The sequence below is a fragment of the Cololabis saira genome, chromosome 15, assembly GCF_033807715.1.
Source record: "Cololabis saira isolate AMF1-May2022 chromosome 15, fColSai1.1, whole genome shotgun sequence".
Classification (NCBI taxonomy): domain Eukaryota; kingdom Metazoa; phylum Chordata; class Actinopteri; order Beloniformes; family Belonidae; genus Cololabis; species Cololabis saira.
In genome coordinates this window covers 8,045,219-8,070,572 of record NC_084601.1, presented here as the reverse complement: position 1 = coordinate 8,070,572, position 25,354 = coordinate 8,045,219, and the positions used below count along the sequence as shown (strand labels likewise).

At 38.9% G+C, this 25,354-nt stretch overlaps 1 protein-coding gene across 2 annotated transcripts; it reads left to right on the top strand.

Annotated features, from left to right (window-relative positions):
- The first annotated feature begins 511 nt into the window (after positions 1-511).
- On the top strand, positions 512-23,342 carry LOC133461460 (tropomyosin alpha-3 chain). 2 transcript variants are annotated; one of them, XM_061742389.1, is made up of 10 exons: positions 512-706; positions 1,339-1,464; positions 5,781-5,914; positions 11,026-11,143; positions 17,035-17,105; positions 19,739-19,814; positions 20,515-20,577; positions 20,987-21,056; positions 22,905-22,983; positions 23,146-23,342. In XM_061742389.1, exons 1-10 carry the CDS (start codon positions 593-595, stop codon positions 23,147-23,149), a joined length of 855 nt encoding a protein of 284 aa, XP_061598373.1. In that variant the 5' UTR covers positions 512-592; the 3' UTR covers positions 23,150-23,342. The 2 variants fall into 2 exon arrangements, with proteins under 2 accessions (XP_061598373.1, XP_061598374.1); XM_061742390.1 differs by lacking the exon at positions 23,146-23,342 and having other exon boundaries at positions 22,905-22,987.
- The last annotated feature ends 2,012 nt before the right edge of the window (positions 23,343-25,354 follow it).

Below are 25,354 nucleotides of genomic sequence, written 5' to 3'. Positions count from 1 at the left end.
GAAAAATAATTATAAATATTCCATCCATCCATTATCTATACCCGCTTTATCCTCTGCAGGGTCACGGGGGTCTGCTGGAGCCTATCCCAGCTCATTTCAGGTGAGAGGCCGGGGTTACACCCTGGACAGGTCACCAGTCCATTGCAGGTCCACTAAGTCCATCGCAATTATTATTTATAATTATAAATAATTATAAAAAACTATCTTGCACACTTTGAAATAAGCGTGCAAGAAGCTAAGCTAAGCTTGTTTGCCTGACCATACTATAGCACGCTGCCAACACGAGGGGCAGTATTCAAGAGCGGAGAAGGGAAATATTGTTTGTTATATTACTTTATTTAAATCAATGACCAATGAAAGGGTGGATGGATAGACAAAAAGTGTGCAAGTTGAATTTCCATATGAAACTGTGGAGAGCAGAAAAGGATGTAGTCATGTGGGTAAGCTGAGGGGCGGAGAGGTGGGAGGGCCTCCTATATAAAGGGCTTCCAAATTCCTTTTCTCTTCCAGCTTGCCAGGTTCTCAAGCCATCTGCCCGTAACATATTTATCTCCGTCTCTTTCCTTTCTGCAACAGACCTCCAACCGCAAAAATGGAAGCCATCAAGAAAAAGATGCTAATGCTGAAGTTGGACAAGGAAAATGCCTTGGACCAAGCTGAACAAGCAGAATCAGACAAGAAGGGAGCAGAAGAGAGAAGCAAACAAGTATGTTATGAATGCGTGAAGATCACCTGTCAAAATCCTATAGAAATGAAAATTATATGTGTAATTCAATTGAGTTTGAAACCTTACATAACATAACAGTGTAACAATTTCTAAAAACTTGATAACATGTTTGGTCAAGTCCCAGGTAGAATTTTTTTTTTTTTTTTTTATGAGTGGTCCTCATGTTTCAAATTATAATTGTATATTAAAATATTCAAGTAAATTATTTTATTTCTCAAACATGTAACACACATTAACAATAATTTATTATTTCAATGCAGCAAGCTGACAGATATGTCCCTTGCCCCTACATGTAGTCTAAACTCATCTAGACATATTAGTAAGATTGGATTACTAGAACAATTACTAATCATATATTCTCAGTATAAACATTTATATTAATGTGAACACACCCATATTTGTAGAATGGAAAATTCAGCTTCTTTCAAATTCCTTCATATGGAATCAAGATTATGGATTTTGATACCAATATCTTTCAAGTGAAAATGCTACAGATGGATTCATTAATAGTCATTTTGAAAAGAAGCAATAGTTATAGCAGTGTTAGTAATTTAATGAAAAAATACATTGTTGGATTCCCTCTAACTCTCTTTGGTCTCCTCCACCACCAGCATGAAGATGAACTTATTCAAATGCAAAAGAAGCTGAAGTCCACAGAGGATGAACTTGATAAATATTCTGAAGCTTTAAAGGATGCTCAGGAAAAGCTTGAAGTTGCTGACAAAAAAGCCGCTGATGTAAGTAATACAGTTCAGATAGAACAGTAAGCATTGTTATTAACACAGAGTTTGTAACATCCACCATGCTATTAAACAATTGTGAATGGAACTTCCACTTTAGAAGATATAGTAATTTGATGCAAACCATGTCTGTTCTGATGTTATATTACATTTCGAAGAGTTTGAAATTAAATTTTTCTAAGCTTTTATTTAATCAGGAAGAGTCCCATTTTCAATGTAAAATTCTTTTGCAGGTGAGCACTGGCCAAGATTAACCAGAACCAAACACTTAATTTGTAGATAAGTTGCCTTTATATCATCTGATACTAACAAATAATAGGATAGGGGTAACAATCCAGGTCAGAATCTGGGAAAAAAAGTTGCAATGTATTCCAATTTAGTCTGTGCAAGCCAAGACGTTTTTCAAGTTTAATTACTATTGTCTGTTACATTTCATTCTCAACATGCCTTGTCCACACAGCTGTTGGTAGGATTTAGAACCCTATTTTCACTCATGCTTAACCTTGACTGCAAGCATAACAATTGTTCAGGTCCATATTAGGCAGATGACTCATTCCTTCCAGGTCACTATGTATCTCACAATCCTCCATTTGACGCACAGTGCTGAGTTTACCGTCAGCTTGCTCGTTCGGATGAAAGATTAAACCAAATACCTCACATTTTATGTCACCAACACACTATTAATATACTAAATAAAAATAAAAAAGAGAGAGATTCTATTACACACTTTCCTTTACTTTCCGTTACACCTTTTCTTCTTGTTGATCATTATCTGAGCTTCGTCTCATGAAACACTATACTTTTTAATAGGAAAAACATCTGTACTATAGTTAAAAGAGCATGAGGCAGGATTGAGGCAGGATTTATGAAAAAAATTCATATATGTTTTAAGTTTTCTAGTAATAATGTCAGATGAAGCGTTCCAAACCAAAAAGAATGAGCCCTCTAGCGTATCTCTCCGTTGCCTTGAACAGGCTGTGTGCTGCAGAATGTGCTGCAATTCGTGGCCCGAATTTCCCGCGCTGGGCTGCGGATGTGACGTCACATGACGCTGCATGCACGTTCTCCCCGTTCTCCCGTGCCGGCTTCGCTGTTGGCTGCAGTACCCCCAACGGCCGTCGTGGTGAAGGGTGGCGCTAATGAGTCTCATTTCTTTAAAGGAGCTTCATGCTCCTTTAAGTCAGTTCAATTCAATTCAATTCAATTCAATTTTATTTGTATAGCGTCTAATACAACAAAAGTTGTCTCTAGACGCTTTCCAGAGACCCAGAACATGACCCCCGAGCAATTATTACATAAACAATGGCAGGTAAAAACTCCCCTAGTGGGAGAAAAGCCTTTTGAAAAGCCGGTTAAACACATCACTCAGTGCTTTAAAAAATGTCCCCTTTATAATTTGTGTTGTATGACATTCAGCATTGTCTTGCTTGAATAACCATGGCAACCATGGCCATTGCTAAAAAATCTGCTAGCTCTTCTTTCAACAACCCCTGGCAAAAAAAATATGGTATTGGCAGTCTGAATTGAAATGAACAGAATGGAATTGAATCAAATTCCATCCATCCATCCGCTTATCCAAGGTCGGGTCGCAGGGGCAGCAGCCTCAACAATGAAAACCAAAACTTTCCTCTCCCACTTCAGCCACTTCATCCAGCTCATCTGGGTGATCCCAGGGTATTCCAGAGCAGCTGAGACATCGTGTCTCCAGATTGTCCTGGGTCTTCCACAGGGCCTTCTCCCATTTGGACATGCCTGGAAGACCTCAGATGGGAGACGTCAGGGAGGCGTCCTCACAAGATGCCTGTGCCACCTCATTTGGCTCTTCTCAATGTGGAGGAGCAGTGGTTCTACTCTGAGTCCCTCCCAGATAAATAAGCTTCTCACTCTATCTTTGAGGGACAGCCCGGACACCCTACAGAGAAAACTTATTTCTGCAATTTGTATCTTGTTCTTCCAGTCACTACCTACAACTCATGGCCATAGGTGAGGGTAGGAACATAGACCAACTGGTAGATGGAGAGCTTTGCCTTTCGACTTTATCACAAAAGACTGATGCTGAGTTTGCATCACTGTCGCCACCCATCGTTCCACCTATCAATCTCCTGGTCCATTGTTCCCTCACTGCAAAAACTCAAAATCTTAACAAGAATATTTGTCTTATTTCTAGTTAAGATGTCTCATTTTTAGTCAAACAAATCTCATTACACTTAAAACAAGACTCATCACTGGAAAAAAACACAATTTTCACCTGTTTCAAGTAGATTTTCACTTAAAATAAGTAGAAAAATCTGCCAGTGGAACAAGATTTTTTTGCTTGTAATGAGAAGATAAATCTTGTCCCACTGGCAGATTTTTCTACTTATTTCAAGTGAAAATTTACTTGAAACAGGTGAAAATTGTCAAATAACAAGTTATTTTTCTGGTAATGACTCTTGTTTTAAGTGTAATGAGAATTTTTTGACTAAAAATGAGACATTTTAACTAAAAATAAGACAAATATTCCTGGTAAGATTTTGAGTTTTTGCAGTGCTCACTTGTGAACAAGACCCTGAGATACTTTCAATTCAGTTCAGTTCAATTTTATTTATATACTGTAGCATCTATTTTTTTCTAAATATATATTTTTATATATTTTTATATCACCCAGTGCTCTTACCTAAGTCAGTCCTGGGCATTGCTCCCTCTACCAACCCAGTGAGGGGCCTGCACTGAGCTCAGGTCTCCTGAGTGAGCAGGCCGCTTCTTTTCACCAGACAGGGTGAGGATTCTCCGGCCGGACGTAGCGCGTGGAAGGATCACGTTATTCCGGCCAGTGATCTGGCGCCCCGGTTGGCCAGAGGGGGCATGTATAGCCCAGGACTGCTGCATGTTTTTGTGAGGGTAGCTCACATTAGCTACCCAAGAGAACACGGGGAGAACATGCAAACTGTTTGGGGGCTGAAGTCATGGGGAAACTTAACACTCCCTCAGCGCCCACAGCCTCCCCGGTGGGAATTGAACCCAATACCTTCTTGCTGTGAGACGGCTGCACAACCAGCTGCCCCTTTATATAGCATCTATAACAACACAAGTTGTCTCTAAGCACTTTCCAGAGACCCAGAACATGACCCCGAGCAATTATTACATAAGGTAAAAACTCCCTTAAGTCAAATAGTGGCATGAAAACTCCCCTTTAGGAGGGAAGAAACTTGGACCAGGACCTGGATCAAAAGGGGGGACCCTCCTGCCGTAGGCCAGTCAGATAGAGCAGGAAAAAGGAGACGAGAAAAAGAGAATGAAGAAAAGAGAGAGGAGAGATACAAACACGTGTGTCTGTGTCTGTCTTCATTCTCTCTTTCTGATTGTCACTGTAAAATTATTTTGCAAGTGTGCACTGGCCAAGACAAACCAGAATCACACACTGAAACTGTAGATAAAGTTGACTTTATATCATCTGATACTAACAAACAATAGCATATGGTAACAATCCAGGTTAGAATCGGGGGGAAAAAAATGTAATCTAGTGCAAAACCAAGACCTTTTCCATGTTGTAATTACTACTTTCTGTTACATTTCCTTTTCAACATGCCTTGTAGATAGTCCACACAGCTGTTGGTAGGATTTAGAACCCTATTTTCACTATGGCGTCTCATGCTTAACCTTGACTGCAAGCGTAACAATGGTTCAGGTCCATATTAGGCAGATGACTCATTCCTTCCAGGTCACTATGTATGGAGTATCACACACTGTCAAAGGTACATAAGACAAGATATATTAGTATTAACTATCTGGGTACAGCAGGAGAACTAAGAGTTCTGTGTACATATTCTTTTTTTATTTGCTTCACGTTTTAATGATGGCATGTTTATAATAAAAATAATGGCTTGGTTTTATATAGCGCCCTTCAAGGCACCCAGAGCTTTACAGAGACCATTATTCATTCATACACATTCTCACTGGTGGTGGTAGCTATGTTTTGTAGCCACAGCTGCCCTGCAGACTGACGGAAGCGTGGCTGCCATATCGCGCCAAACGGCCCCTCCGACCACCACCAAACATTCATACACATTCAAACACATTCACACGGCAATGCCATAATGTTCAGATGTTCAATAAAAGAGTTTTGAGTGAAATTCGGCATCTATTTCTCTTCAAAATATTGTAAAAGAGTTGAATGGACATCCCACAGATCTGGTGGTTTCATTTTTAGAAAACGTTTTTTTACCAAGGGGTTATACAAGGTGCCATAATGAAACATATCAATATTGGCACATTAGTCATGTAGGCTGAAATAATGTATTAAATTAATCTCCACCATATTTATTTGTGCTAAGGCTGAGGCAGAAGTGGCTTCCTTGAACAGACGCATCCAGCTGGTTGAGGAGGAGCTGGACAGAGCTCAGGAGAGACTCGCAACTGCACTGCAGAAACTGGAAGAAGCTGAAAAGGCAGCTGATGAGAGCGAGAGGTGACTTCTTTTTTGATATTACTAATTCTTCAACATTTTTTTCACATACTAGAAAAAAGATCCTGATGAAATAATGACTCTATTACCATGGTAGTCGGCAGTCACAATGTTGCAAAGTGACTTTCAAATTCAAAGCTGCAGTAAATCGGGACAGTAAACTAAAGAAGTTGATAATTTCACTGTAAGTAAGTAAGTAAAATGTATTTGAATAGCACCTTTCACAGAGAGAGGCTCACAACGTTCTTCACAAGGTTAAAGACACAGTGTAGAAAGTGAAATACCATTAAAAAATTATAAAAGCTGGACAGTTGTTAATTATTTCAATATATCCATCCATTATTTATATCCACTTATACCAATTCAGGGTCAGGAAGATCTAGTAAACCCTATTCCAGCTAATCAGGCAAAAGGCAATGGTACACTCTGGACAGGTTGCTGTCCATTGCAGGGCCAGATATAGACAAAAAAAACACACACACTCTCTCTTCCATGCATATTTATGAATCATCACTGACATACAGGTTTCTGTAAGAAGCTGGATTACCTGAAGAAAACTGTTTTGAAAACTATTTTGTTTTATTGTAATGATTTGTGTGATATATTTTATCTTAAATGCATGCCTCCACTTCCACTCTCTAACTATGCATTCAAAATGATCTTAAATAAAAGCACACTATTGCTTCTCCAGTGTGTTCTTTGACAAAGCATTACCAATCCTGCAATTAGGAAACAATTCTTTTTCCTGTTGTTGTGGTCCATGGCCACGAAAAAGTCACTAATATTACTGGTGACTGACTTCTTTATTCAGTCAGAACTGAATAAAGCACATCACCACAAGCATACAGCATATCAAAAGTTTGTGTCTGATTGTTTTTCTGGGACAAGCACAATGTTGGCCTTGATTTTAGCTGTTTTAAACTTAAAACTTAAAATGTATTTATTTATATAGCACCTTTCATGCAGATAAAATGCAACACAAAGTGCTTTACATTAAAAAGAGAAAAGAAACAATCCCGCTTGACCCCCCCACTCCCCATACCCTCATTCATACAACACACACACACATACACACAGCATACTATACAGATACATACACCCAGGCAACCCCCACCCCCACCCTTGTGATAAAGATGGATGGCTACATGCATTATACAACATGTCCACTGCACCAGGAAGAAACCTGATTGGCCACAGCAGTTGGTCTTCGAGGTTGCTTTACAGTACTTGGAAACATGCTGTGTGGTTAATGTCCCAAATCATCACTGACATACATACACTATCAGTGTATGGCAGTTCCCTTCATGATCACAAGAAGGTAAAGGAAAGTTACAGGCGGAGCAGCTGTATGGCGTGGAATAAGGGCCAAAATTAGACTATAACGAAACATCCTTGTCACAGGAGGCTTCATCGAATCCGAAGTCAGCTATATTGATCTGATTACTGATAGGTCTGCACCTGTAACTGAAAAGGCCACTACTCACGTTACTTGGCCAGTCACTTTGGTGTCGAACCAAGCAATTCATTGGATCCCTTACAGTCACTGACATTCGTTAACATTTCAATTTCCGGTTTCAATTTTGTTTATAAAGCTTCTATTAAAATTTAAGTTATTTTTAGGCTCTTTCCAGAGACCCAGAATATGACCCCCAGGCAATTATTACTGAAATAATGACAGGTGAGAAGATAATTGATTATTGAATGAGGTGTGTTTGATTCCGCAACACTAGGTGGCGCCAAACACACATCCACCATGCTATTCAATTTTGAATGGACACAGTCCAATTAGTAAACAACCTTGAAGGAGGATACCATCATGTGAACAAATGGACACTAATGACGCAGCAGCTCTGTAAATTTCACACATACCAAGCCTGAGCACGTTGCAAGTAAGATGCACGCAAGGTCTCCCTCTTCTTCTGTTACCGTGTTGTTGTAATTCCATGACTATTATACTTACCGCTCTCGCGGCTCGTCACTTCCTGAAGGGGGAGTCCCAGGGCAGTCAGTAGCCAGATTGAGCGTGGGTTGTGTATACATGCCGAAATAGCTCGAATTAGGACACATTATCTGGGGCTAAAATCTCAATCTCAAGAGCTTCAGTTCGGTTCGACTACAGCCCGACTAAGGTCTATACATGGCTTTTAAAAATTCGATATCGGCCGGATTCAGGCACAGTTTCGATTTTCTGTTCATGTAAACGTACTGACTGAGGTGGTCCGAGGCTGGGACTGCTGGTCAGGATGTCAGTAGGTATCCAACAGAGACATCCATACAGTCAGGGGGGAGCAAGCACTGAGGTGACCAGAGGGGGGGACTGCAGGGCAGCATGCAGCTCCTGAAGCTCTGGCCTGTAAACATGCACAGAAGAGAAAAGGAGAGGGCAACAAACTACAAGAACAATGATGAAGTACTTCTAATTAAGAACTGAGAGTGGATTTGAAGAAAGGAAAGAGAAGCAGAGAGAAGAAGGGGTGATGGGCACAGCTCAGTGGATCATATCGGTGTCCCCCTGCAGCATAGGTTTATAGCAGCATATGAGGCTATGTTTAAGACCAGCTGCTCTAATCGTGTCCTGTAGCTGCAGCTATGACTACTGGCTCTAACACACTAAAGTTTACACTAACTATAGGCTTTACTAAACAGAAATGTTTTAAGTTTGGTTTTAAAGGTGGAGGTGGTGTGAGCCTCCTTAACCCAGATTGGAAGTTGTTTCCATAGTGATGGTTCCTGATAGCAGAAGGTCTTTCTTCCAAATCTACACTGTGGGAATTATGAGTAAACCTGGAATATAAGACACTATGAGGTATTGCAAATATCACAGAGATAGGGCATTTTAGGCTTTTTATACACAAGTAATACAATATTGAATAGGATTCAGAGTTTTATAGGAAGCCAATGGCTGCATTTTGGATCCTATTCAGAGAATTAATTGGACATCCTGCTAATAATACATTACAGTAATCTGGTCTACAAGGTTACAAATGCGGGAATTCGTTTTACTGCATCACTCCAGGAGGATGCTCCTAATCTTTGTGATGTTATGGAGATGGAAAAATATTGTCTTACAAACCTGACAAACCTGTTTAAACGCCAAAACACAAAATAACACCAAGGTTTCGCACAGTAGTACTGGAGGCCATCGCAACACCATCATATTTTTTTCTTTTTGCTACTGTCACAAGTGAATTTCCCAATTGTGGGTATAATCTAATCCATTTTTGTTTAACCTAAATAAAGCATCAAAGTTCATAATATTGATGCAATTGACGCTGTGTCCTTTGGGCTAGAAAGGATTATCCAGCTTGTTATCAGCACATTCAGTCAATCAACCAATCAAACTTTATTTAGAAAAAGTGCTTTACATACCATAAGGCAACCAAAGTGCTGTACAGATGAATAAAATACAACAAAGCAAAGTCGTAAAAATAAAATAGAAACTGAAAATAACACTAGAATAGAAAGTAATGGCAAAAGAAAATACAGAGACAAGTTTATTATCCATGCTCTCTTTCGAGTAAATAGTAGTATAGGGTAAAAAGAGAAGTTTTTTAAAAAAAGATTATTTTTATTTAATTATTTTTCTCTTAATTTATTTTTTTTAATTTATTGTTTTATTAAAAGAAAAAAAAAAGATGTAAAATCATTAAGAGTTGTAGCACACCTGACAGAAAGGTTGACCTAATCCCAGGGTGTGGGAGCTCCACCTGAACCAGCTCCGTCTCCCCCAGTCACAAAGTGAGACCTTGGAACCACCAGGAGATTTGATCTGTAGATTTCAAAGCTCTACTAGGACAATGAGAGCTTTGTTCAAACCCCTGCATCTCTGATGGTATAGAGTTGCATTAGTGCTCATGGCGTGGGCAGCTTACATACCACATCAATGTTGAAAAGTACAGTTTTTAAGGCAAATCGTGCTCCCAATGTTTGGAAGTGTGACAGTGACGCCATGTGGTAGAAATGTGAACTGCAGCCACAGTCACAGTTGACAGTGGGGTGAGAGATAGTCGACAGTTAATAATAAGCATGTTCTGCGTCAACAATCTCCCGCACACAAACAGGTTTACATGCCACTTGTTGCCCTCTATATGTTGCCAAAGTGTTAAAGGACATCCCTCCTCTGCAGCTTAATTCACCGGAAAGTTAGTCCAAGTGCTACTGCCTTAACCAACGGTAGCAATTTCAACTAGGGTTAATGGGAAAAATCTTTCCCACACCTATCCAGTGTGTCTTTAATGGAAAGCCTTGTATATTTCTGTAAGACTATGCTAAACCATAATACATCCATCACAATGGCTTGGCTTTGCAGGAAAAGAGTCGTGGTGCTGAAAACATTTGACTCATCATGAAATAAGAAATATAGGGTTGACGACTCAGCGCTCTTAGGATCCGACTAGGATCATGCATCAGACAAGAATGGGCCAATTTTCCCATCCTGAAAATTCCAGCAACTGGAGTTTGAACATCTGCTATGTTGTTAATGTTCTATTGGACATTAACAACGTAGTATTTATTGGATTTTCAAATAATTGTATTTTGTATATAGAAATTGTATGTATGTATTCTCTGTAATCATTTAATCAACATTTTACATGCAGTCCCAACTTCTTTGGAATTGGCCACTCAGTTTGATTTTTAATATTTAGTATTACACGGTCACCCAGGAAGTGGAATAAAATTCTTTTTACCTTTTCTCATGAAATGATTTTACATGATGAGCGGAATGAAACAGAATAGCTAATGTTTCTGGAAACAAAATTATTCCATATTTAGTATCATCACTGCTTTATGATAACAAAAAAGTAACTAACACAGTAATAATAGCCCCGTAAACCTCAAAAATGGCTTTGACATGAAAGAAAAACACATCTGCTTGATATTTGCCTTGAAGATATAATTCTGATTGATTACTTAATAAATGTATTGTTTGTAATTGTCTACTCTTTATTCTCCTGGTTAAATAAGTTAATAGATGAAAATACCAATAAATAATACATTTTATGTGTGTGTGTGTGTGTGTGTGTGTGTGTGTGTGTGTGTGTGTGTGTGTGTGTGTGTGTGTGTGTGTGTGTGTGTGTGTGTGCGCGTGTGTGTGCGCGTGTGTGTGTGTGCAGAGGTATGAAGGTGATTGAGAACAGGGCTCTCAAAGATGAGGAGAAGATGGAGCTCCAGGAGATCCAGCTCAAAGAAGCTAAACACATTGCAGAAGAAGCCGATCGCAAGTATGAGGAGGTGAGTTTTTCTTGTTTTTTTTTAATCATTGTATCCATTCACACTGTCGAATGTCACTTTTTTTTGTAATTTTCCTTGGAATAAGCAAATATCTGGGGCTATGAATACTGATTGGAAATTCTTGGACACACGTTTCAATCCTTTCTCGTTTTTCCAGGGTATTTTGGCTGAAAGTAAATGCAAATGTGAGGAAAACGTCTTTGCATTAACTTCAAACTACAGTAAATGGATATATTGTAAAATGGGAATGAACTATGGCAAAACAGAAATGCTTTATTTCTCAAAGGAGAAGTTCAGATTGTTTATAAAATGATTTGTCAACCACAAGACATAATCTTCATACCCACATATTGTGGATATGAGTTGTGGCAGGACATTTATGTGAAATAGAATAGAATTATTGTCAATTAAAAAAAACAAAACAATGATATTGGTGCTAGTGAGACCAAAGGGTTCAAGGGAAATATAAACCGGGTGGCAGCTGAAGGCGGGGGACCCAGTCATCCAATCTTTGGTTACAGGAGCTACAGTAGCTCGAGGGACAAGGAATGTCACCTCTCTGGCAGGGAAACAGCCTGAGCTGGTGAATGAGGTCAAGAAGTCCCAGCTAAAAAGTATAATTGGACCCACCTTGACATTTGGGTAAGACTAAGGAAGCCGTTGAGAGGGTTGGAGTATGTTCCACTCTGGAGTGAGAGGTGCAGCGCAGGGGTGGGCAAACCTATTGCCCCCTGGCTTGGTGCCGGTACATTGGGGTTGGCACCAGTGAACCAGAGGGGTGTCTCCCTCTGACTTTGGTTGGGGGGGGGGATTCTTACTGATGTTTGTGCCGATGTGCCAAACAACAGTTCAGAATACCCACCTTTCTGGAGTCCTTAAGCTGGGCATACACTGTGCGATATTTTAAATCGTTTGATTCAGCCCCATCTCAAACTGCACGACTAGATCGCTGAGTTCAAAAGTTCACAGCCCACGATTTATGGTCTCACACTGTACGACCCGATGCTCTGATGCGACCCGTCTGCTCACACTATACGATCATAATCCTCACGTCGGACTTCTGTTACTGGAACTGCAACATCAAAAAGAAGTGGAAGAGGAGGAACCCCGAAGTGGGAGACGCCCAAGATGCTCAGCAAAAACAAACGCGCTGCCAATACAATTTGTGCCATTCTGTGTGGCGATAAATCAAAAAAGATTAGACAACGTCGTGATTGGACAAGGAATTGGCTGGGCAGATGTGGGAAATGCGGTCTTTTTTTTCTGCTATTAAAACATGATTTGTAATGTGAATTTGCAACACTTTAAACTACAAATAATAGTTTTTGACGTGACATCAGAGATTGCGCATTTTCTCTGTGAAAGGATGAGTCCAATCGGGTCGTAGCTGCTTCAACTGTGTGATTCCTTCACGAGGAGCGACCAGGATTTCAAACACGTTTGATTTTCTTGCGAGCACACGATTCGTGATCGGGAGCTCGTCGTGGGGTGTTAATCTTTTGTCGTGAGGTGTTAATCTCTCGTCGTTACCCCACGTATACTGCACGAGGCACGACCAACGATTGGGTCCGATCCAAAAAATAGTCGCACAAGTGGAAAATCGGTTCAAAACGAGCCGACAATCGCACAGTGTTTCCCCAGCTTAAGTGGGGTGCTGCAGAGTCCCCCTGCTGGGAACTCCCTCATTCTCCTTGGGGACTTTAATATTCATATGGGCAATGACGGTGAGACCTGGAAGGGTGTGATTGGGAGCTACACCGCTCTGAACTGAGCACGAGGCGTGGTTGTATTGGATTTCTTTGCACATCATAGATGTCCATTACAAACACCATGTTAAGGCACAAGAGTGTCCATATGTGATCATAATGTTTAAGATCATCTGGGCCCGGACCTTTACCACTCTGCAACAATTTAGCTGCTGCCTCCAGTTCCAGTACTGTGATAGGATGCTCACAGTAGGAGTTCATATCTGCACATGTATGGGGACAATCAGATGAATTTAGTGTTTTATAGAATTCCATAAAAATGTTATTGTCCTCAAGAGGGTCAGATGTTGCACCTGAGCTGGTCTCAATTTGAGGGATTAACTGAGACGCAGATATCGAGCGTAGACGATGAGCCAAAAGTTTACTAGTTTTATCTCCTTGCTCATACAATTTGGACCTTGAGTGTAGTAGAAGTGCAGTAGTGACATGATAAGAACGTATTCAGACTGTGATGTAATTCGCTCTTTATAAGTGTCTGGTAGTTTTGAGACGGCATATGAAGAGTCTAATAGTGCAATAAGTTGAGATAGCTTGGCTAACTTCTCTCTTCTAGACCAGGGGTCTTCAAGCCAAAATGTTGAAAGAGCCGTATTGGACCAAAAACACAAAAAACAAATGTCTGGAGCCGCAAAAAATGAAAAGTCTTGTATAAGCCTTAGAATGAAGACAACACATGCTGCATGTATCTATATTATCTATAACTGGGGGAAGATTTTTTTTTCATTATGCACTTCGAGAAAAAAGTCGAAATGTCGAGAAAAAGCCGAAATTTTGAGAAAAAAGTCGAAATGTCAAGATTAATGTTGAACTACAATCTTGAGACAAAAGTTGAAATGTCGAGAAAAAAGTCAGAATGTCGAGAAAAAAGTTGAAATGTTGAGAAAAAAATCTAAATGTTGAGAAAAAAAGGGAAAAAAGGAGAAAAAAGGGAAAAAAAAAAGATTCAAACATTTTTGAAAAAGCTCCAGGAGCCACTAGGGCGGCGCTAAAGAGCCGCATGCAGCTCTAGAGCCGCGGGTTGCCGACCCCTGTTCTAGGCTTTACCTGGTGAGCCTTATAGGAAATAATCTCCCCGCTGATAAAGACCTTCATCACTTCCCACAGCACAGAGGCTGTTACCCCTGGGGTTTTGTTAACCTGGAAAAAAAAAATTTAACTGCTCAGAAATGTATTTAACAAAATGTGTATCCAACAGCAAATGTGCATCTAGAGGCCTTGAATTAACAAACTTCTGAGAATAAACATTAGTAGAAATTGAGGCATGGTCTACAACAATCGGGTCATATTTACAGCCATATCTACAGTTGTCCACTAAAAAGAAGTCAATTCTGGTATAGCTATGATGCCTATGTGAAAGTTTGTCTGGATTGAAAAAACGCTAAGGGTCACCATTATTAAACTCCTTCATAAAGGCTTGGATCACTTTAGTTGACTTTGACTGGGCAGCCGGGGTCGAGGAAGAGCGGTCTAAAGAGGAATCCATCCAGCAGTAAAAGTCCTCTCCTAACATTAAACCATACCTAGATAAGTCTGATAACATTGAGAAAACCTGTCTGAAGAAGGACTCATCGTCCCAGTTGGGAACATAAATATTTACAAGTCACCTTGATGTCAAAAACGTGTCCCATAACAGCTATAAATTGGCCAGAAGAATCCAAGATTGTCTTAACTTGAACAAAAGGGATATTCCTATGCACAATAATAGCAACACTTCTTGATTTACTAGAAAATGAGGAGTAGCACATTTTCCCAACCCAGTTATTTTTCAGTCTGACATTATCCATTTCCTTTAACTGAGTTTCTTGCAAATATATTATATAAGCATTGAGATGGCACAAGTAGTGCAACACCTTACTCCGCTTAATTGGATTATTTAAGGCTTTACAATTTAAACTCACAAATGTAACATCCCCACCCACACTGGACAATGCTCTGTTAACCTGGGCCATTAAAGGGCAGGCAATTCAATTTGTAATAAAACAGACCAAAAGGAGAAGGTGGACCAAAGCAACAAAAAAAAAAAAATCATCATAATAATTATACACAAACATTTGCAAAAATGGGATCGTGCCAATCCCTTATCCCCCAAAAACAACATCTCCTTACCTAGCAGAAGCATCCAAACAGAGATGCATGCTACCTTACAAAAGAAAGAAAACCTGTTGTTATCAGTAGTTTAACCAGACTACCTTACGACCTCCGGGAAGGTGCATAAAGACAATCCCAGACAATTATCAAGAAGTAATAAACTAAGAAAGGTGCCGTGTAAAACAAATAATGCAGAAACGGCTACTCTAACTAAGTTGAAATAAATAAATAAATAAAAATAAATGAACAAGTGTGAGAGAGTGTGAGGATAATTCCAAACTGGACGCGATTCTTGAACAGAATCGCAGGCTAGCTGTGGTTTCTGAACTCATTGGCGGCCGGGATGGAAAAGACCTTGAAGAAGTTGGAAGCTCAACTTGGCGGAAATTGACCACAAATTTGGCTGTTTTTAGTCGCCGTTGAGACGAACCAGAGAGACTTTAAGGCAGATGGAAAATGACTGGGGTTAGCCTGATCCAAATACGATTATTGATATTTCAGTTTGACCTTGGCAGGCTGGTCGAACCACAATCTCTGTAACCATGTATGTATGTTGTTGTCCTAGAGCTGTCTGTTTTTTAGAGATGTTTGTTTTTTGGTGAGCCAAAGACAATTTTCCACCCCTGGTGGACAATAAAGATGTATTCTATTCTATTCTATTCTATCTCCCCACCTGCACGTTACGATAAGAAGACGTTCTGCTCCCTGCTGATGTTGTCAGATTGTAGTATGTTGCTTTTGGGCTGAGGTGGGTTTTTTTTGTGTGTGTGTGTTTTTATACAGTGGGAAGATGTTTTTTTCTCTCCTCCTATTTCCTCCTGTCACCCTTTTTCTCACCTAATGAAACTGACCCGTTGGCTGCAGCCTCATATACCTGTCTGCCTTTGTTTTCTCTGTTCTCTTTAGATGGGCTGTATTCAGTACTCGAGTTGTAAAAAAAAATCAGGGGGGATGGTGGATTTGATCATATGGGGACAGATAATTTGTGCTGATTACAAATAATATAATATATTACAACTAATATCACTGACCAAAACACCTGCAGAAATACTGCAGGAATGACATAGCAGCAGTTAAATTCAGCCTTCTGTAAGCTTTAAATATCCACTGGGCTTACATCAAATACATCAAAACACAACAATAAAAAACACTTTTCTGAACTTATCAATATGACTCTGTCCTTCACAGGATAAGTAACATGGATCACTGCAAAAACTCAAAATCTTAACAAGAATATTTGTCTTATTTCTAGTTAAAATGTTAAAATTTAGTAAAAAAAATCTCTCTAAACAAGACTCATCACTGGAAAAAACAACAATTTTCAGTAGATTTTCACTTGAAATAAGTAGAAAAAATCTGCCAGTGGAACAAGATTTTTTTGCGAAAAAGATAAGATAGAAGATAAATCTTGTCCAACTGGTAGATTTTCCTACTTATTTCAAGTGAAAATTGTCAAATAAGTTATTTTTCTGGTGATGACTCTAAATGTTGAAATAGCAGTAAAACCACATTCATTGATGAAATGACATAAGGGATGGAAAGGGGGGATGGCAGTTTTACAGGGGGGATGATTTTGACCGTTTTTATTTCAGGGGGGAAGCCATCCCCCCCTCATCCCCCCTCAACTCCAGTACTGGTTGTATTGGAATGAGATTTCATTGCAAAATGATTAATAAAGGAATCTCAAATCCCCCTTCTCTTGCACCTTCATATTCCTGATCACCCTTGTCCTCTTATTAATCATCACACACACATACTTTTAGCACCATATTTTACCTGCCTTTTGACTGAGCTGACACCGTTACTCTTACTTTAAAGGATATAAAGCAGGACCATTTAAACAGATGTCTCTCTTGTACAGCAGTGACCTTTCTGCTCACATTTTGAGATTTCACTACATAAACCAACGGGCAGTAGAATTGGCACCCCTTCAAAATGTCTTCAAAAATGTTATAGTTTGTATTAAATTGTGACCGTGTCTCCAACCATCAAGACAAAGTGACAATAAAGATGTAATGTTTTCCATTCCCCCCCCAGGTTGCTCGTAAGCTGGTGATTGTGGAAGGAGAGCTGGAACGTACAGAGGAGAGGGCAGAGCTGGCTGAGGCGTGAGTTTCTACATTATGCTGTGTATTCTTTGTTTATCAGTTGTTTTTTGTTCTTGTTTTTCTTTTGCCTGGAAGCAGTGTTTTTTACAGATATTGAGTAAGAACATTTCCTGGACAAAATTGAATTTCAATGGTTTATGCATACACCCTTTCAGCACAGAGATGAGTTTCATCATCTTGTTTTTTAAGATTAGCCTAATAAACTCACTTTAATATTTTATTTACATTTTCCACTGATATGTGGGATTAAGACATGCACTAAAAAAAGCATTCCTTTGCTCAATAGCGGCACACAATCTTAATTTAGACATGGTCTGATTTTTTCTCAGACCAGGCAAAGCTTAAAGGGGTCTTATTAAGGCATCTAATACCTATTTTATACAGCCCTTGAATGTCTTAAAAACAAGCTTTTGATTGTTTTTGCTAAATAAATTAGAAATTCAGCCTCTAAACCATGTCTTTATCTTCCCATTCTCTAACCTCATTATCTATGCAGGATTCTGAGTGGGCGGGGCTATGATAATGAGGCTCTGTGCTGATTGGCTGCCTGAATGACGCGATACACCGCTACGAAAAAATGGTGGAAGCTCCGGCCGGCGGAGTTAGTTGTGGGCGTGGTTTCACGCATCGGAGGCCAACCTATGTAAATCGCGCTCGTCGTTACGTAACGACGGGAGCAGAATCTGAACGGCTCGTAGATCCACATCACACTGGACGTCTCATCCGGGCGGCTGTACAGACACTGCAGAATTTGGTTGCTTTCCTCCTTCTCTGAGTTGTCAGGCTGAGGGGAGACCACTTTATATATGTTAAAGCAAGAAAAAACCTGTTTTTCATAATAGGTCCCCTTTAAACTTTATTAGAGAATATAGAAATGTACAATTCACTTCACTTGTGAATGGCTGGCGCAATTGTCTTGGTTTATTGCAGAATACTAAAACACTTTCTGCTTCATTTCAAAACAGCAGTAATCATGGACCCTTGGAAGTTTCAGCCATGGATTAATCATTAATCCATGCTCAAGAGAGTATGAGCTAAAGTGTCGCCACATTAAATTATTAATAATTAATAATTGTCTCTTAAAAAATTAAGTAGTAATAATTATAATAATTTATCACTGTATCATCTATCTCTATCATTTATCAAGTCATAAATTCTCTCTGAAGGGACCTTACAATTATAGAGAAATACAACATGAAAAACAATTTAATTGTGAACTTTTATTAAGAGCTTGCAATAAAATTTAATAATTTAATCGTCTAAGTTATAATTACTTTATAATTACTTTTCTTTGGTCTCCCCAACAAATCTCTCTGTAAGCTCCAACTTGTTCAGAACTCACCAGAACCCCTTCTGTTCACACCAGCACCCCGTTCTGCAGCAGCTCCATTGGTGATTCCTCGTTACATTCAGAATCACCTTCAAAATCCTGCTCCATACCGTCAAATCCATCTACAACCTGGGAGCATTCAGTCTCTCTGCTCCCCAACTCTGAAACTCACTCCCACCGGACCTCTGTAATAGTGACTCTTTACTCCAGTTCAAATCTAGACTCAAAACACATCTGTCTCAAACTGCATACAACATATAATCTCCTCTTTTTATGTTTAGGGGTCCAAGCCTGTGGAATAGCACAGGAACAACTGATGTGATGCATCTCTGTTCCAAGCACTCCCGCACTGCAGGAACCCTATTGTTTTTGTTCCGTTTTTGAATTTTTAGGGGTCAAAGGCCGGCAGAGTAGCGGAGAAACAAGCTGATGTGATGCATCGCTGTTACTACAACTCCTGCAATGCAGGAACCCTATTGTTTTTGTTTCGTTTTTTATTATTAAGGGTTCGAGCCTGCGGAGATGCGCAGGAACCGGCTGATGCAATGCATCGCTGTTCCCAGCACTCCTGCAGTGCAGGAACCCTGTTGTTTTTGTTCCATTTTATTATTATTCTTTTTCCGCCGCACCTAAAAGTCATTGGGCAGCCCAAACCATATGCGTATGAATGAACGTTCACTGGGCTTGGACCATCACCCCATCCTGATGGCAGTTACAAAAAATGACACTTGTCAGACACAAGGGGGCACTATGCCAGAAAAAATAAGTTTTGACTCATATCCCCTGAACCGTGTGTCCCCATGTGAGGGTTTTTACCTGATCATTATCAAATTTTGGCCCATAAAATTTGAGTCCAATCTGTAAAAACAATATTTGGAAAAGAAATTTAATTTTCGCTTCATAACCAAGTCACACATTTTTCAACATTATGCGAGAACTAGCAAAATAAATAACGGCTAATATCTTGACAATGATAAAAGATAATAACCGAAAATTAATTGACCTAGTGACCTTGTGCCAATTTTGGAAAAAGTCCAACTCTAGGGGGCGCCATCATGTGAGTGCTTTATATCACAAGAACTGCCGCACGGATTTGCACCAAACTTGATATGCATCTTTTCCTCTGCATCTTCAGATGAATTATGGAATATGGTTGTGATCGGGGGGGCATTGTTGTTTCAAGCACTCCTGCAGTGCAGGAACCCTATTGTACCCTATATATACATACACATATGTGTACACCAACCTATTCTGTTATCTTACTCCCATTTTTATCTCTCCTTGTTTCTTTTAAAAAAATAAGTAAATGTGCAGAACTGGAGGAGGAACTGAAGAATGTCACCAACAACCTCAAATCTCTGGAGGCCCAGGCTGAAAAGGTAAGGCCACACTGAACATCTGGCAGTTTGTTGAGTACGCCTTTAGATTTTAGATGTTCGATTACCTAGAGCATCTGTAATTGAAGTGAAACGTCCAGATCTGACCTGCACCCTCCTAAAAACACGAAATGAATGTCAGAAGAACACCTTGATATGTAGGAGTTTAACAGAATTAAAGACAGACAAACATAAGTTAAAAAGAGTAAACAAAAGAGATTGTAGTAGTTCATTATTCATTCATTATGTAGTTCATTGTGGGATATTACTGAAATGCAACAGTAAATAAAAAGGTTTTCAACTGTGAATTAAAGCAACTGAGAGTTTCAGCAGCCCTGATGCATTCTGGGGGTTTGTTCCACAGTTGAGGGGTATAAAAGCTGAATCATCATATTTATCATCATGTTTGGTTCTAACTCTGGCTACAGAAAGTCGGTATGATCCTGACGACCTGAGGATTGGTTCATAACAGACCAGGAGGTCAGGGATGTATTTTAGCCCAAGACCATCAGAGATTTATAAACCAGCAGCAGGATTTTAACATCTATTCTGTGACAGACAGGAAGCCAGTGTAAAGATCTAAGAACTGGAGTTATACGGTCCACTCTCTTGGTCTTAGTGAGGACAGCAGCATTCTGAACTAACTGCAACTGTTTGATGGATTGTTGTAGTCCAGTCTACTGAATTGTGTTTCTGATCACAGTACTCTCAAAAAGAGGACAAGTATGAGGAGGAAATCAAGATCCTGACTGACAAGCTGAAAGAGGTAAGCATGAAGAAACAATGCTGTTTAAAATCTTTAAAAATATACATTATAATTTTCAAAGTTAACCTGTGCATGCCTTTGGGGGCAAAAGTGCTGTGGTTGTGTCATAATATACTCTGTCCTGTTAAGAGTGCTTTACAAGTGTTATAAGAGCGTATGATGGGGTCTTTTAAGACGTAGCTTTCTTGTATTAAGGGACTTTTGTGTTGGGTGGGAAAGGAACAGTAGTAGTAATAGTAGTAGTAGTAGAACTACTGGAAAAAGCAGAGACAGAAAAGAACAAAAAAGTCAAGCATGTAAGACATAGTAGTGCCTGGCGGGGCCTCTGGGTTAGTGGATGCATTTCTTGTTAGAGGATTTTTGTCCCATGAAAAAATATTTTCTCAGACGATGTTTCCTTTTCTCTCAGGCTGAGACCCGAGCGGAGTTTGCTGAGAGATCCGTAGCCAAGCTGGAGAAGACTATTGATGATTTAGAAGGTAATAATTCGATTTTTATCCTGTTCATTGTGCTAAATGTATTGTTAGTGCAGTATGTCTTCAGTAATGTTCTTCACAGTGTGTGTTCAGTGTGGTAATTATAAATGTTAGCAATAATTAAATAATAATTAGATAATACTAATAATAAATTATAAGCAGTTATTCCGAATTCTCAAAAATTCACATCAATAAATCTCGTGTCCAGAATTAAGAAGATGAGTTTTAGTGTGGTAAAGTGAGGCATCAAACCATCTCGCCACCATTCTACTTTGAAAAGCTGAATAGAATATGTGGAAATAAGAAAATACCAATGTTTATGCTTGTGTCTTAGCTTCAGATTTTTGATGTATGGCATCATATTTAACCCTTTCATACAAAAGTATACAGAAGCTCTCAGGGTTGCAAATCCTTTCCAGCAAGTCATAAGAGTAGCGATTTTGTAAATGTGCTGTTATGGGTTTAAGTCTCTGTATTTTGTTAATTTCTCTTTAAGTTTCAACCTTGGTTTACTTTTGCTGTCATTTTGTATTATACTGTTTTATGTTTATCCTATTTTTTATTGCTTCATTTATTTTTTTACAAGTGTAAAAGCATGATTAATGCTCTTTGTATCTTGACCTTGGTACTCCAAAATTGGTTGGATGATTTTTCTGGAGTTTGAAAATCTTGGCAAAATAAGATAAGGGTTGGATCAGTTCTGTGCACACACAATAAGTTAGTTTATCCGATCTGACAGCTGAAGTTTATCAATTGGAAATATGCCCATGACTTAAATTTTGACTGAAAAAATATGACATTGTCAATGTCATTGTCAAATACTTATTTCGGGAGGTATGACGTTTCTTTTTACTAGTGTATCTATAACTGTAAACGCTGTGAATCATGGTTAATCAGAATAATGGGTTAATCTAAATCACAGGGAAACACAGTTAAGCACATTCATTTAATGGACTTCCTAATCAAGAGATTGGCATTAATATTGATGATATATCAAAGGCATTTAAATTAATTGTACTAATTCCATGGAAATAAGGCTTTGGCTATACTTTCGTAGAAAGAAGATAATTCCATGTTCTTTTATCTGCTGCAACAAACCATAAAAAAAGTATTAAATATCAACTTGAGTTTTATTAATATAATGCACAATATTTTTTGGCTGAAGGGTCATTAGTCTCATATCACTACAAATGAACAATGAAAGATGTTCTACAGTCCTTTTTATGAGTTCTGTTTTTTATGAGTGTGGGTCTCTAGCTTTATCTGTTAGAGCCGGATTCTGGGAAAGAACTACTGATGTGGTTGGAATGTAAAATCTTTACAAAAACATTTAAGCCATGTAATCAAATATTAAGAAAATTCAATGCAGGTCTAATTGATGGAGAAAGGTTGGAATTACTTAGTGTGGAATATAATTAATTTATTATGGACAAAGTATATTGATAATTCAGTCAAGTCAGTCAAGTAAATAATTTATTCATCTTTGAAGATAGATTAAACTGTATTTTACAGCCATAACCATTCCCAGCAGTTGATCTCTAATAATCAACTAAGGAGAAAATATTTCAGGGCAAAAAGCTAAGATAATGGGATATTACAAATGTCTTCTGGAAGGACAAGGTAACAGCGTGCTGCAGCAAACCTGACCGTGTGTAGTTTCTCCTTAGCTCGCTTTTAATCAATTCTCCCTTAAACACTGAATTTTCAAAGATTTATTTAAAGCTGGTTGGATGCTGATTACGGCATTTCTGCTGGTAATTCTAACACTTTAGTAATATCTGAGGAGCTGACTTAAATACACATTCAATTGTTTTTCCCTCATTGTTTGCTTATCTGTTTTCCTGCACATAGATGAGCTTTATGCTCAGAAACTCAAGTACAAAGCCATCAGTGAAGAACTGGACCACGCACTCAATGACATGACCTCTATGTAAGTAGCCATTTGTATCATGACACCTTGAATTTTATATCAAATAAATGATAAAAAATAAAAACCAGGCAAATGTGTCTCAAGATCTGAAAGGGACATATGGTCTTGATGAATAAAAAAGATACCTATAATATCTCTAATTATTTCTGCATTTGTTTTCAGCTAAATTTCCAGCAGCTCTGTCTGTGGTCCATCTCCTTGGTTCCTTGACCCTTCTCCATCTTCCACTGATCATTGGATCCACCATTTTCCAACAGTTCTACTGATCAAATAGCAATTATTTGCATTGTTCTTTATTACTGCACCATTGTTAACAAAAATGCAACGGAAAAAAATAAAACCCAGGGTTAATGTCTGTCTGACAGTGTTTCTTTTACACTGGAAAAAAAACCACGCTCTGTAACTTTTGTAAGGGTGTTTTACTCGAAATTAGATTAATTTATTTGCATTTTTTTAAGAAAGGCAACATTAAATCCAACAGGAATTAAAGAAAAAATAACCACAGAAACCCAGCTCTTTTTCTAAAAGTGGTGCTGACACTATTAGAATATATTTTATTGTATGAATGCTATTCAAAACTAATAAAACCAATTACATCCAATTAACCCATGGAAAAAAAAACTGGACCATGACCAAAAACTATTTTTTCCTTCCTGAAGGGAAAATAATTAATTTGCAAGTTTCATTTGCAATTGTCAAAAGTATTCTCATCAACACCTCTGGGGTGTATATTAATAACAATAGAAAAGTAGTTGAAAACTTGATGTTTGATCCCATTAAATGGTCCTGGCTTGTGTGTTAAAAGCCCGCTAATATGACAAATATATAAATATGACATTATAGAAGGGGTTAGCCTCAAAAAGTGTTTAAGGTCATTTTCATGGATAATAGTTTGGTAGATTTGATGTGGTACATACAGTAGCTTGAGTTGGGGTGGCAATGGAACTGGGGTTTTATCAGAATTTAAAAGCAAAGTGTTATGGACATCCAGACCTTAATGTTCATAAAACATGTCTGAAGTTTGGCTAACCTTTCTGTTACACCTTCATGGATAGATACGGCTGCATATCATCAATATAGCAATGAAAATTCATGCCATGGTAATTTGTGTTCTCTCAGCGAAAACTGCACAATTTGAGGGTTTTATTTAAAAACATTAGTTGTGCAGCAATACTAATGTAAATGGCATATCTAAAATGGGGACTGTAGTTTTAGTTTTCATGGGTGAATCCTGTCTTCCTTCATTCATCATGATTCTGGGGGGCCCATGGTCTGTCCTGCCCAGGGCCCCCAGGGTGTCTAGAAACACCCCTGGTAGCTTCTCAGGTTTTCACAGATTTTGCTGATTTCTTTGATAACTTTCTTTTTTTGTGTGAATAAAGAAAGTGATGGGGGGGTGAAACATCTGCTATGAATCTGAAAACACACAATGGGCACACAAACCTTTGGAATCTGAAAGAGAGAGAAAAACAAGTAAAAAAAAAAACAACAGAAACTGGCAGAGACAAAAACAGTAACCATCCCAGGTCTCTGAAACTGAATCAAGACCACTGCAATTATTTGTCAAAACACTGTGGGGTGAGCTTGTAGGTGAGTATGTATGTATGTATGTGGGCAGGTGTGTATGTCTGTGTATATGTGTGTGTGCAAGGTGAAAACAAGGCTTCACCTGAACTGCAGCAAGAGTGGAGGAGGGGGGGGGCACAACCATGCCAGCCGGAAACCAGAAGCAGACGAGGAAGAAAGCCGGACCTCGGGGGACAGAAGAGGGGACGGTTCAGCCCCTCGCCAGCAAACCCCAACCAGCAGGAAACAGAGGGAAACAGAGGGAGCCACCACGATAGGGCTGCCACCTTTCAGAAATAGAAATAAGGGACACCCCGATTTCAGCAGCGCAGGCGCCAAAAAAAAGGGACATCCGCAAAACTTCTAAAATGCATAGAAATGTGTTTATTTTATATGAAAAAATAAAATGCTTTGATTTAAAGTCTAAAGTGCTTTAATTGCATTGAACTTGCACGACTGTACAGACAGCCAACCATACTAGCAACTGAAAAAGCGTCCTATTCTATGTATGTCCACATCAGTCCAGATGTTCTGTATGCAGGTAAATATAAATATAGCTACAGCTCAAGGTCGGAAAATTTGAATATGGTGTAAAAGTTTATTTATTTCAATAATTCAACTTAAAAGGCATTCCCTTATCATAAGAGAATTAATAAAGAACCGAATCACTAAGCAGAATCGAAAATGGAATTGCAATTGTAAAAATCTTATCAATTCCCATCCCTACTCAGACTACTTTGCCACCAAAAAATACATAGTGAATGTTTCACAAAAAAACACTTAAATGACTTTAGACAGCTGGTAA

What these genes read in the sequence shown, in the direction of transcription:
- LOC133461460 (XM_061742389.1), top strand. Translation starts at nt 593, where the DNA reads ATGGAAGCCATCAAGAAAAAGATGCTAATGCTGAAGTTGGACAAGGAA. An exon ending in CAGAAGAGAGAAGCAAACAA is followed by an intron (nt 707 to 1,338) that starts GTATGTTATGAA and finishes CTCCACCACCAG; the next exon opens with CATGAAGATGAACTTATTCA. An exon ending in AGGGCAGAGCTGGCTGAGGC is followed by an intron (nt 17,106 to 19,738) that starts GTGAGTTTCTAC and finishes TAAAAAAATAAG; the next exon opens with TAAATGTGCAGAACTGGAGG.